Genomic DNA, 13,785 nt, shown 5'->3' with positions numbered 1-13,785 from the left:
ACTTCGTTAAGCTATCATTTATGGCCAGGTCACTCCTCAAAAAGAGCTACGTAGCTGAGCGGGCCTCAGCTGGTAAAATAAACAATCGGTTTTGTTGTTTACCCCTGCAACCACTACGAGTGTGCAGTTGGTGCAACTGCACGCGCCCATAAAAGTTTACGTTGGAATTCGCCAATTTAACTGTAGAAGGAATGTAATATCACAAACAATTTGTGAGCGCGTGGGTGTGATCATCGGCGAACGTGCGGAGACCATCGACTTGCTACCCCCCCCCCTCCTCCACCGAGGGCCGTGGCTGTACACGCCGGTGCCTCACCGCGTCGGTGCGCCTGGCGGCGAGCCGGGCGCGCAGGGCGTCCCCGCGCGGCCTCCAGCAGCTCCAGGTTGTCACAGAGCTCGTCGGCGGCCACCCCCACCGCCTCTTCCACGCGGCCGCAGGCGCCCTTCAGCCGCTTGACCTCGCGCTGCGTCGCCGCCAGCTCCGCTCCTGCGCCGTCACAACGCGCGCGTGGCAGAACCGTTGTGAGCAACGCGGCCGTTCTAAAGGGGGCGGGGGCCCCTTACGCGGTTGTGCCTCTTTCGGGTCGTGCCGCGCGGTGTTGCCGACGTTTCATTCTGCGTGCCGGTGAGAGCGTCACTGCCAAATTAATTGGGCTCCCAGCACGTTTCTCTTTCCTTATTAAACGTTGCCGATCTAAAGTCGAGGTCGGCAGTCCCCAACCGGTGGGTCGTGCTCCCCACTCCCCCCCCACCTCCTAGCCTCTCAGGATTTGAGGGGGGGTGCACGAAGTCTGCAGCATGGATATCGTGCAAGAGAGATGTTGAATGTGTTGGTGAAACGCCGATGTCGTGTTGCGGAGACTCCAACGCACCGAGTGAAACTTCATTGGGGGACCGCGATGGCCAACAAAGTCGAGGACCCTGAGTCTAGACCCTCGGGCGAGTGTCACCCCCGTAGAGCCAGCAGGCGAGTGGCCAGGTGGCGGAGACCGTCAACTCGCTACACTCGAGAACCTGGTTTGACCACGGGCACCCGTGTGTGCCGTGTGGTGCCGTGTGGTGCCGTGTGGTGCCGTGTGGTGCCGTGTGGTGCGTGGTGCCGTGTGGTGCCGTGTGGTGCCGGGCTAACCCCCCCCCCCGCCGCGCCACCCAGAGGCGTCGCGTTGCTTCGCACCGATTTTGGCGGCGTCCATCAGGCGGCGGTCCTCGTCCCCGCACAGGAACTTCACCATGTGGTGGTTCACGTATCGCGCCATGAAGCAGCTCTTGACTTTGCGCAGCTCCCACTGTTGACAGAAGGTGTAGACTTAACAGACTGTTCGGGTGCTGTCAACGCATGGCAGAAGGCCGGTACGGCACACGAGGGGGCTGGGGTAGCCAGCACCACGCCCGGCCGCCTTTGCATCCCCAGTTGGCGATTGTTACACGTCGCAGCGGGTACTCGTTCGAGGCCGAGTCGACCTAGGGAAGGCTCAGGACCGGTTCCAGATAATCGTCACTGCCGTTGGCCGTGAGCGGGAATTCAACTCGGGTTTGCCAGGTTCGTAGCGCGGCGCATTCACCGCTACGCCACGGCTCACCCCCCTGGCTGTCGACGCGCCAACAGAGACGCGTCGGGGTCGTGGGAGTGCTTCATCCTAGTTAGGAGTCTCAAGCCAGGGCCGCACTGAGCCACCGGTCGCTCAACAAAGTCACTCTCGAAATCGCACGACTCAAATCGCCCACCCACCTTCTCACCCCCCCCCCCCCCGCTCAATTCACTCACCCGCCTGCTCGATCCCTCACCTTCTCACCCATCTACCTGCTTGCATACCTGTCAACCCCTTATCAGTGCCATCCTCATTACAGACCAATTCCGACCGCATTGGTCACCCCGTGCCCCTATAAATCTCAACGTTCATCCTACAAAGTCCCATCACAAGGGAGAAACACAAACACAATCACCACTACTACACTCACCAAGACAATGACTACTCGTACACTCACCACTACTACACTCACCACTACATACTGTCAACCCCCTTATTAGTGCCAACCTCATTACAGACCAATTCAGACCGTATTGGTCACCCCGAGCCCCTATAAATCTCAACGTTCATCCTACAAAGCCCGCATTGAAACGGCTGTACGCCGTATGGACCTGACAACTCAATTTCCCTGCACAACAACACGGGGTGAACCGTGTGGGTTGACGGGTACCGCTCACCCATCCGGCTGAACAGTCGCTCACTCACCCACCTCACCCTGCCACTCACCCACCTCACCCTGCCACTCACCCTGCCACTCACTCACCCTGCCACTCACTCACCCTGCCACTCACCCACCTCACCCTGCCACTCGCCCAGCTCACCCTGCCACTCGCCCAGCTCATCCTGCCACTCGCCCAGCTCACCCTGCCACTCACCCAGCTCACCCTGCCACTCACCCAGCTCACCCTGCCACTCGCCCACCTCACCCTGCCACTCGCCCACCTCACCCTGCCACTCGCCCAGCTCACCCTGCCACTCGCCCAGCTCACCCTGCCACTCGCCCAGCTCACCCTGCCACTCGCCCAGCTCACCCTGCCACTCGCCCAGCTCACCCTGCCACTCGCCCAGCTCATCCTGCCACTCGCCCAGCTCATCCTGCCACTCACCCAGCTCACCCTGCCACTCGCCCAGCTCACCCTGCCACTCGCCCAGCTCACCCTGCCACTCGCCCAGCTCATCCTGCCACTCGCCCAGCTCATCCTGCCATTCGCCCAGCTCATCCTGCCACTCACCCAGCTCATCCTGCCACTCACCCAGCTCATCCTGCCACTCACCCAGCTCATCCTGCCACTCACCCAGCTCATCCTGCCACTCACCCAACTCATCCTGCCACTCACCCAGCTCATCCTGCCACTCGCCCAGCTCACCCTGCCACTCGCCCAGCTCATCCTGCCACTCGCCCAGCTCACCCTGCCACTCGCCCAGCTCACCCTGCCACTCGCCCAGCTCACCCTGCCACTCACCCAGCTCACCCTGCCACTCGCCCAGCTCATCCTGCCACTCGCCCAGCTCACCCTGCCACTCGCCCAGCTCACCCTGCCACTCGCCCAGCTCATCCTGCCACTCGCCCAGCTCATCCTGCCACTCGCCCAGCTCATTCTGCCACTCGCCCAGCTCATCCTGCCACTCGCCCAGCTCACCCTGCCACTCACCCAGCTCACCCTGCCACTCACCCAGCCACTCGCCCAGCTCACCCTGCCACTCGCCCAGCTCATCCTGCCACTCGCCCAGCTCACCCTGCCACTCGCCCAGCTCACCCTGCCACTCGCCCAGCTCACCCTGCCACTCGCCCAGCTCATCCTGCCACTCGCCCAGCTCACCCTGCCACTCACCCAGCTCACCCTGCCACTCGCCCAGCTCACCCTGCCACTCGCCCAGCTCACCCTGCCACTCGCCCAGCTCACCCTGCCACTCGCCCAGCTCATCCTGCCACTCGCCCAGCTCATCCTGCCACTCGCCCAGCTCATCCTGCCACTCGCCCAGCTCACCCTGCCACTCGCCCAGCTCACCCTGCCACTCGCCCAGCTCACCCTGCCACTCGCCCAGCTCACCCTGCCACTCGCCCAGCTCACCCTGCCACTCGCCCAGCTCATCCTGCCACTCGCCCAGCTCACCCTGCCACTCGCCCAGCTCACCCTGCCACTCGCCCACCTCACCCTGCCACTCACCCACCTCACCCTGCCACTCACCCAGCTCATCCTGCCACTCGCCCAGCTCACCCTGCCACTCGCCCAGCTCACCCTGCCACTCGCCCAGCTCACCCTGCCACTCACCCACCTCACCCTGCCACTCACCCAGCTCACCCTGCCACTCACCCAGCTCACCCTGCCACTCGCCCAGCTCATCCTGCCACTCGCCCAGCTCACCCTGCCACTCGCCCAGCTCACCCTGCCACTCGCCCACCTCACCCTGCCACTCGCCCACCTCACCCTGCCACTCGCCCACCTCACCCTGCCACTCGCCCACCTCACCCTGCCACTCGCCCAGCTCACCCTGCCACTCGCCCAGCTCACCCTGCCACTCACCCAGCTCACCCTGCCACTCGCCCAGCTCACCCTGCCACTCGCCCAGCTCACCCTGCCACTCGCCCAGCTCATCCTGCCACTCGCCCAGCTCATCCTGCCACTCACCCAGCTCACCCTGCCACTCACCCAGCTCACCCTGCCACTCGCCCAGCTCATCCTGCCACTCACCCAGCTCATCCTGCCACTCACCCAGCTCATCCTGCCACTCACCCAGCTCATCCTGCCACTCACCCAGCTCATCCTGCCACTCACCCAGCTCATCCTGCCACTCACCCAGCTCATCCTGCCACTCACCCAGCTCACCCTGCCACTCGCCCAGCTCATCCTGCCACTCGCCCAGCTCACCCTGCCACTCACCCAGCTCACCCTGCCACTCACCCAGCTCACCCTGCCACTCGCCCAGCTCACCCTGCCACTCACCCAGCTCACCCTGCCACTCGCCCAGCTCATCCTGCCACTCGCCCAGCTCACCCTGCCACTCGCCCAGCTCACCCTGCCACTCGCCCAGCTCATCCTGCCACTCGCCCACCTCACCCTGCCACTCGCCCAGCTCACCCTGCCACTCGCCCAGCTCACCCTGCCACTCACCCAGCTCACCCTGCCACTCGCCCAGCTCACCCTGCCACTCGCCCAGCTCACCCTGCCACTCGCCCAGCTCATCCTGCCACTCGCCCAGCTCATCCTGCCACTCACCCAGCTCACCCTGCCACTCACCCAGCTCACCCTGCCACTCGCCCAGCTCATCCTGCTACTCGCCCAGCTCATCCTGCCACTCGCCCAGCTCATCCTGCCATTCGCCCAGCTCATCCTGCCACTCACCCAGCTCATCCTGCCACTCACCCAGCTCATCCTGCCACTCACCCAGCTCATCCTGCCACTCACCCAGCTCATCCTGCCACTCACCCAGCTCATCCTGCCACTCACCCAGCTCATCCTGCCACTCACCCAGCTCACCCTGCCACTCGCCCAGCTCATCCTGCCACTCGCCCAGCTCACCCTGCCACTCACCCAGCTCACCCTGCCACTCACCCAGCTCACCCTGCCACTCGCCCAGCTCACCCTGCCACTCACCCAGCTCACCCTGCCACTCGCCCAGCTCATCCTGCCACTCGCCCAGCTCACCCTGCCACTCGCCCAGCTCACCCTGCCACTCGCCCAGCTCATCCTGCCACTCGCCCAGCTCATCCTGCCACTCGCCCAGCTCATCCTGCCACTCGCCCAGCTCATCCTGCCACTCGCCCAGCTCACCCTGCCACTCACCCAGCTCACCCTGCCACTCACCCAGCCACTCGCCCAGCTCACCCTGCCACTCGCCCAGCTCATCCTGCCACTCGCCCAGCTCACCCTGCCACTCGCCCAGCTCACCCTGCCACTCGCCCAGCTCACCCTGCCACTCGCCCAGCTCATCCTGCCACTCGCCCAGCTCACCCTGCCACTCACCCAGCTCACCCTGCCACTCGCCCAGCTCACCCTGCCACTCGCCCAGCTCACCCTGCCACTCGCCCAGCTCACCCTGCCACTCGCCCAGCTCACCCTGCCACTCGCCCAGCTCATCCTGCCACTCGCCCAGCTCATCCTGCCACTCGCCCAGCTCACCCTGCCACTCGCCCACCTCACCCTGCCACTCGCCCAGCTCACCCTGCCACTCGCCCAGCTCATCCTGCCACTCACCCAGCTCACCCTGCCACTCGCCCAGCTCACCCTGCAACTCGCCCTGCCACTCACCCTGCCACTCACCCAGCTCACCCTGCAACTCGCCCAGCTCACCCTGCCACTCGCCCACCTCACCCTGCCACTCACCCAGCTCACCCTGCAACTCGCCCAGCTCACCCTGCCACTCACCCACCTCACCCTGCCACTCACCCAGCTCACCCTGCCACTCACCCACCTCACCCTGCCACTCACCCAGCTCACCCTGCCACTCACCCAGCTCACCCTGCCACTCACCCAGCTCACCCTGCCACTCACCCACCTCACCCTGCCACTCGCCCAGCTCACCCTGCCACTCACCCAGCTCACCCTGCCACTCACCCAGCTCATCCTGCCACTCGCCCAGCTCACCCTGCCACTCGCCCAGCTCACCCTGCCACTCGCCCACCTCACCCTGCCACTCACCCACCTCACCCTGCCACTCGCCCACCTCACCCTGCCACTCGCCCAGCTCACCCTGCCACTCGCCCAGCTCACCCTGCCACTCACCCAGCTCACCCTGCCACTCGCCCAGCTCACCCTGCCACTCGCCCAGCTCACCCTGCCACTCGCCCAGCTCATCCTGCCACTCGCCCAGCTCATCCTGCCACTCACCCAGCTCACCCTGCCACTCACCCAGCTCACCCTGCCACTCGCCCAGCTCATCCTGCCACTCACCCAGCTCATCCTGCCACTCACCCAGCTCATCCTGCCACTCACCCAGCTCATCCTGCCACTCACCCAGCTCATCCTGCCACTCACCCAGCTCATCCTGCCACTCACCCAGCTCATCCTGCCACTCACCCAGCTCACCCTGCCACTCGCCCAGCTCATCCTGCCACTCGCCCAGCTCACCCTGCCACTCACCCAGCTCACCCTGCCACTCACCCAGCTCACCCTGCCACTCGCCCAGCTCACCCTGCCACTCGCCCAGCTCACCCTGCCACTCACCCAGCTCACCCTGCCACTCGCCCAGCTCACCCTGCCACTCGCCCAGCTCACCCTGCCACTCGCCCAGCTCATCCTGCCACTCGCCCAGCTCATCCTGCCACTCACCCAGCTCACCCTGCCACTCACCCAGCTCACCCTGCCACTCGCCCAGCTCATCCTGCTACTCGCCCAGCTCATCCTGCCACTCGCCCAGCTCATCCTGCCATTCGCCCAGCTCATCCTGCCACTCACCCAGCTCATCCTGCCACTCACCCAGCTCATCCTGCCACTCACCCAGCTCATCCTGCCACTCACCCAGCTCATCCTGCCACTCACCCAGCTCATCCTGCCACTCACCCAGCTCATCCTGCCACTCACCCAGCTCACCCTGCCACTCGCCCAGCTCATCCTGCCACTCGCCCAGCTCACCCTGCCACTCACCCAGCTCACCCTGCCACTCACCCAGCTCACCCTGCCACTCGCCCAGCTCACCCTGCCACTCACCCAGCTCACCCTGCCACTCGCCCAGCTCATCCTGCCACTCGCCCAGCTCACCCTGCCACTCGCCCAGCTCATCCTGCCACTCGCCCAGCTCATCCTGCCACTCGCCCAGCTCATCCTGCCACTCGCCCAGCTCATCCTGCCACTCGCCCAGCTCACCCTGCCACTCACCCAGCTCACCCTGCCACTCACCCAGCCACTCGCCCAGCTCACCCTGCCACTCGCCCAGCTCATCCTGCCACTCGCCCAGCTCACCCTGCCACTCGCCCAGCTCACCCTGCCACTCGCCCAGCTCACCCTGCCACTCGCCCAGCTCATCCTGCCACTCGCCCAGCTCACCCTGCCACTCACCCAGCTCACCCTGCCACTCGCCCAGCTCACCCTGCCACTCGCCCAGCTCACCCTGCCACTCGCCCAGCTCACCCTGCCACTCGCCCAGCTCACCCTGCCACTCGCCCAGCTCATCCTGCCACTCGCCCAGCTCATCCTGCCACTCGCCCAGCTCACCCTGCCACTCGCCCACCTCACCCTGCCACTCGCCCAGCTCACCCTGCCACTCGCCCAGCTCATCCTGCCACTCACCCAGCTCACCCTGCCACTCGCCCAGCTCACCCTGCAACTCGCCCTGCCACTCACCCTGCCACTCACCCAGCTCACCCTGCAACTCGCCCAGCTCACCCTGCCACTCGCCCACCTCACCCTGCCACTCACCCAGCTCACCCTGCAACTCGCCCAGCTCACCCTGCCACTCACCCACCTCACCCTGCCACTCACCCAGCTCACCCTGCCACTCACCCACCTCACCCTGCCACTCACCCAGCTCACCCTGCCACTCACCCAGCTCACCCTGCCACTCACCCAGCTCACCCTGCCACTCACCCACCTCACCCTGCCACTCGCCCAGCTCACCCTGCCACTCACCCAGCTCACCCTGCCACTCACCCAGCTCATCCTGCCACTCGCCCAGCTCACCCTGCCACTCGCCCAGCTCACCCTGCCACTCGCCCACCTCACCCTGCCACTCACCCACCTCACCCTGCCACTCACCCAGCTCATCCTGCCACTCGCCCAGCTCACCCTGCCACTCGCCCAGCTCACCCTGCCACTCGCCCAGCTCACCCTGCCACTCACCCACCTCACCCTGCCACTCACCCAGCTCACCCTGCCACTCACCCAGCTCACCCTGCCACTCACCCAGCTCATCCTGCCACTCGCCCAGCTCACCCTGCCACTCGCCCAGCTCACCCTGCCACTCGCCCACCTCACCCTGCCACTCACCCACCTCACCCTGCCACTCGCCCACCTCACCCTGCCACTCGCCCAGCTCACCCTGCCACTCGCCCAGCTCACCTTGCCACTCACCCAGCTCACCCTGCCACTCGCCCAGCTCACCCTGCCACTCGCCCAGCTCACCCTGCCACTCGCCCCACCTCACCCTGCCACTCGCCCAGCTCACCCTGCCACTCGCCCAGCTCACCCTGCCACTCGCCCACCTCACCCTGCCACTCACCCACCTCACCCTGCCACTTGCCCAGCTCACCCTGCCACTCGCCCACCTCACCCTGCCACTCACCCAGCTCACCCTGCCACTCGCCCAGCTCACCCTGGCACTCGCCCAGCTCACCCTGCCACTCGCCCACCTCACCCTGCCACTCACCCACCTCACCCTGCCACTCGCCCACCTCACCCTGCCACTCACCCAGCTCACCCTGCCACTCGCCCTGGCACTCGCCCAGCTCACCCTGCCACTCGCCCAGCTCACCCTGCCACTCGCCCACCTCACCCTGCCACTCACCCACCTCACCCTGCCACTCGCCCACCTCACCCTGCCACTCGCCCAGCTCACCCTGGCACTCGCCCAGCTCACCCTGCCACTCGCCCAGCTCACCCTGCCACTCGCCCACCTCACCCTGCCACTCGCCCAGCTCACCCTGCCACTCGCCCAGCTCACCCTGCCACTCGCCCACCTCACCCTGCCACTCGCCCTGCCACTCACCCTGCCACTCACCCACCTCACCCTGCCACTCACCCAGCTCACCCTGCCACTCACCCACCTCACCCTGCCACTCGCCCAGCTCACCCTGCCACTCACCCAGCTCACCCTGCCACTCACCCAGCTCATCCTGCCACTCGCCCAGCTCACCCTGCCACTCGCCCAGCTCACCCTGCCACTCACCCACCTCACCCTGCCACTCGCCCAGCTCACCCTGCCACTCACCCACCTCACCCTGCCACTCGCCCAGCTCACCCTGGCACTCGCCCAGCTCACCCTGCCACTCGCCCAGCTCACCCTGCCACTCGCCCACCTCACCCTGCCACTCGCCCAGCTCACCCTGCCACTCGCCCAGCTCACCCTGCCACTCGCCCACCTCACCCTGCCACTCGCCCTGCCACTCACCCTGCCACTCGCCCACCTCACCCTGCCACTCACCCAGCTCACCCTGCCACTCACCCAGCTCACCCTGCCACTCGCCCTGCCACTCACCCTGCCACTCACCCACCTCACCCTGCCACTCACCCAGCTCACCCTTCACTCGCCCACCTGCTCACTTAACCCGACCTCACCCACCCCACCCTTTCACTCCACACTCCCAGTTGTAATTACTGTCGTACTCAGATTGTAAATGTCGTGGCTTGGCTCTCCAACACACAACCGGTTAGTGCTGTACTAGTATACTACATTATACACTACACACTAGTGCTGTACTAGTATACTACACTATACACTACACACTAGTGCTGTACTAGTATACTACATTATACACTACACACTAGTGCTGTACTAGTATACTACATTATACACTACACACTAGTGCTGTACTAGTATACTACACTATACACTACACACTAGTGCTGTACTAGTGACGAGCTGGCCACGTTCTGTTTACGTGACAACCCTTACTAGTTGGCTGTGTCGGGTGGTGGCGGGTCTTAACGACACACTTATATATTCACACAATCTAACCCAAAACAACCTCTATTATGGACTCCCAGTGTATGACGTCTCCCACCTCACCGCACACACCGCGCACACACACACACCACACGCACACACCACACGCACACACACACACACCACACGCACACACACACACCACACGCACACACACACACCACACGCACACACACCACACGCACACACACGCACCACACGCACACACACGCACCACACGCACACACCACACGCACACACACACACCACACGCACACACACACACCACACGCACACACACACACACCACACGCACACACACACACCACACGCACACACACACACCACACGCACACACACCACACGCACACACACGCACCACACGCACACACACGCACCACACGCACACACCACACGCACACACACACACCACACGCACACACACACACCACACGCACACACACACACACCACACGCACACACACGCACCACACGCACACACACGCACCACACGCACACACACACACACACCACACGCACACACACACACCACACGCACACACACGCACCACACGCACGGCTTACCACCGATCGCTCGTACGCCACGCTGGCCGGCACCGCCGTCACCTCGTCACGGCTCCCGTCGTCGTGGCCACCCCGAGACGCGTGGAGGAGGAGGAGAGAGTCGGCCTCCTCCAGCACCCTGCGAACACGCGGCCAGACCTGTCACACCTCACTCACGCCGCCCCATGTTGCTCGGGGAAGGGGGGCGCAACCGAGTGGCCGTGTGGTGGCAGTCAACTTTGTTGACTCGACTTGATGACATGCCCCCCCCATGTCCCCACGTCACTCGTGTCTCCAATAGCTCTCTGTGTCTCCCACGTCTCCCATGTTCCCCACGTCCCCGTGTCCCCCACGTGTCTCCTACATCCCCATGCCCCCGTGTCTACCCCCCCCCCCCGTGTCTACCCCCCCCCGTGTCTCCCCCCCCCCCCGTGTCTACCCCCCCCCCCCGTGTCTACCCCCCCCGTGTCTCCCCCCCCCCCGTGTCTACCCCCCCCCCGTGTCTACCCCCCCCGTGTCTCCCCCCCCCCCGTGTCTACCCCCCCCCCGTGTCTACCCCCCCCCCCGTGTCTACCCCCCCCCCGTGTCTACCCCCCCCCCCCGTGTCTACCCCCCCCCGTGTCTACCCCCCCCCGTGTCTACCCCCCCCCCGTGTCTACCCCCCCCCCGTGTCTACCCCCCCCCCCCGTGTCTACCCCCCCCCGTGTCTACCCCCCCCCCGTGTCTACCCCCCCCCCCGTGTCTACCCCCCCCCCCGTGTCTACCCCCCCCCCGTGTCTACCCCCCCCCGTGTCTACCCCCCCCCGTGTCTACCCCCCCCCCGTGTCTACCCCCCCCCGTGTCTACCCCCCCCCGTGTCTACCCCCCCCCCGTGTCTACCCCCCCCCGTGTCTACCCCCCCCCCGTGTCTACCCCCCCCCGTGTCTACCCCCCCCCGTGTCTACCCCCCCCCCCCGTGTCTACCCCCCCCCCGTGTCTACCCCCCCCCGTGTCTACCCCCCCCCCCGTGTCTACCCCCCCCCGTGTCTACCCCCCCCGTGTCTACCCCCCCCCGTGTCTACCCCCCCCGTGTCTACCCCCCCCCGTGTCTACCCCCCCCGTGTCTACCCCCCCCCCCCGTGTCTACCCCCCCCCCCCGTGTCTACCCCCCCCCGTGTCTACCCCCCCCCGTGTCTACCCCCCCCCGTGTCTACCCCCCCCCCGTGTCTACCCCCCCCCCGTGTCTACCCCCCCCCCCGTGTCTACCCCCCCCCGTGTCTACCCCCCCCGTGTCTACCCCCCCCCCCCGTGTCTACCCCCCCCCCCCGTGTCTACCCCCCCCCGTGTCTACCCCCCCCCGTGTCTACCCCCCCCGTGTCTACCCCCCCCGTGTCTACCCCCCCCCCCGTGTCTACCCCCCCCGTGTCTACCCCCCCCGTGTCTACCCCCCCCGTGTCTACCCCCCCCCCGTGTCTACCCCCCCCCCGTGTCTACCCCCCCCCGTGTCTACCCCCCCCCCCGTGTCTACCCCCCCCGTGTCTACCCCCCCCCGTGTCTACCCCCCCCGTGTCTACCCCCCCCCGTGTCTACCCCCCCCGTGTCTACCCCCCCCCGTGTCTACCCCCCCCGTGTCTACCCCCCCCCGTGTCTACCCCCCCCCCCGTGTCTACCCCCCCCCGTGTCTACCCCCCCCCGTGTCTACTTAACCCCCCCCCGTGTCTACCCCCCCCGTGTCTACCCCCCCCCCCGTGTCTACCCCCCCCCCCGTGTCTACCCCCCCCCCGTGTCTACCCCCCCCCGTGTCTACCCCCCCCCGTGTCTACCCCCCCCCCCCGTGTCTACCCCCCCCCCCCGTGTCTGTCCCCGTGTCTCCCCCCCCGTGTCTCCCCCCCCGTGTCTCCCCCCCCCGTGTCTCCCCCCCCGTGTCTCCCCCCCCGTGTCTCCCCCCCCGTGTCTCCCCCCCCGTGTCTCCCCCCCCGTGTCTCCCCCCCCGTGTCTCCCCCCCCGTGTCTCCCCCCCCGTGTCTCCCCCCCCGTGTCTCCCCCCCCGTGTCTCCCCCCCCGTGTCTCCCCCCCCGTGTCTCCCCCCCCGTGTCTCCCCCCCCGTGTCTCCCCCCCCGTGTCTCCCCCCCCGTGTCTCCCCCCCCGTGTCTCCCCCCCCGTGTCTCCCCCCCCGTGTCTCCCCCCCCGTGTCTCCCCCCCCGTGTCTCCCCCCCCGTGTCTCCCCCCCCGTGTCTCCCCCCCCGTGTCTCCCCCCCCGTGTCTCCCCCCCCGTGTCTCCCCCCCCGTGTCTCCCCCCCCGTGTCTCCCCCCCCGTGTCTCCCCCCCCGTGTCTCCCCCCCCGTGTCTCCCCCCCCGTGTCTCCCCCCCCGTGTCTCCCCCCCCGTGTCTGTCCCCGTGTCTGTCCCCGTGTCTGTCCCCGTGTCTGTCCCCGTGTCTGTCCCCGGTCTCCGAGTGTGCCCCCACCCAAGCGCTCCTCCCGCTCCGCGCGTCGTCTCCGCCGCCATCGTCCCCGCGATTTGAACGCGCGAGGCGCCGCGTCCGCATCTCTCATTGGTCCGCGTCCCGCCGCCGGTCGCGTCCTGATTGGGCGACGCGACCCCCCCCCTCAGCACGTGACGGCCGAGCCCCGCCAACGACTTTCATCAACGGCTCCCGTTACCACGGCAACGGGTATAGGGGACTCCTCTACTTACGAACGAATTCGGTTCCAGGTCTGTTCGTAAGTCGATTTGTTCGTAAGTCCAACTTTACTGGCGTCGATTCCAAACACGTTGTGCGGCGTGTACACTCAACACGTGGGGAATGTTTCGATGTAAAGTTTTCGTGACTGCAGGGATTCATATTCTTGGTTCTTTCGGTAAAGTCACGTAGAAGGGAAATAACAAAATAAAAAAACAATAAAATTATCAAGACGTTTCGATTGCAACACAAGCAATCATCATCAGGTGTGAAAACCACAGCAACAAATTTTGAAAAAAGTGGCGGTTTTTTCAAATTTTCTTGCTGTGGGTTTATTATTTTATTATTTCCCTTCAACGTGACTTTACCGAAAGAACCAAGAATATGTGGGGAATGGCTTTAAATGTTGTATCATGTCCTGTTAGATGTCGATGCCATTGGTTCTTCACGTACTG

At 65.9% G+C, this 13,785-nt stretch overlaps 1 protein-coding gene across 1 annotated transcript in view; it reads right to left on the bottom strand.

Annotated features, from left to right (window-relative positions):
* The window catches only part of LOC144951383 (uncharacterized), a 19,787-nt gene extending 6,602 nt beyond the window's left edge, over positions 1 to 13,185 (bottom strand). The window contains exons 1-4 of the mRNA XM_078881622.1: positions 13,115 to 13,185; positions 10,692 to 10,809; positions 1,175 to 1,286; positions 317 to 487 (exon numbers count right to left, since the gene is read on the bottom strand). Of these exons, the coding sequence (XP_078737748.1) occupies positions 317 to 487; positions 1,175 to 1,286; positions 10,692 to 10,809; positions 13,115 to 13,155 (442 nt within the window). The 5' untranslated portion in view covers positions 13,156 to 13,185. The remainder of the gene's footprint in view (positions 1 to 316; positions 488 to 1,174; positions 1,287 to 10,691; positions 10,810 to 13,114) is intronic.
* Between the last annotated feature and the right edge of the window lie 600 nt (positions 13,186 to 13,785).

Source organism: Lampetra fluviatilis, chromosome 62 (genome assembly GCF_964198595.1).
Source record: "Lampetra fluviatilis chromosome 62, kcLamFluv1.1, whole genome shotgun sequence".
Taxonomy (NCBI): domain Eukaryota; kingdom Metazoa; phylum Chordata; class Hyperoartia; order Petromyzontiformes; family Petromyzontidae; genus Lampetra; species Lampetra fluviatilis.
Note: the sequence above shows the minus strand (reverse complement) of the source record. Positions and strands in the feature narration are given on the sequence as shown.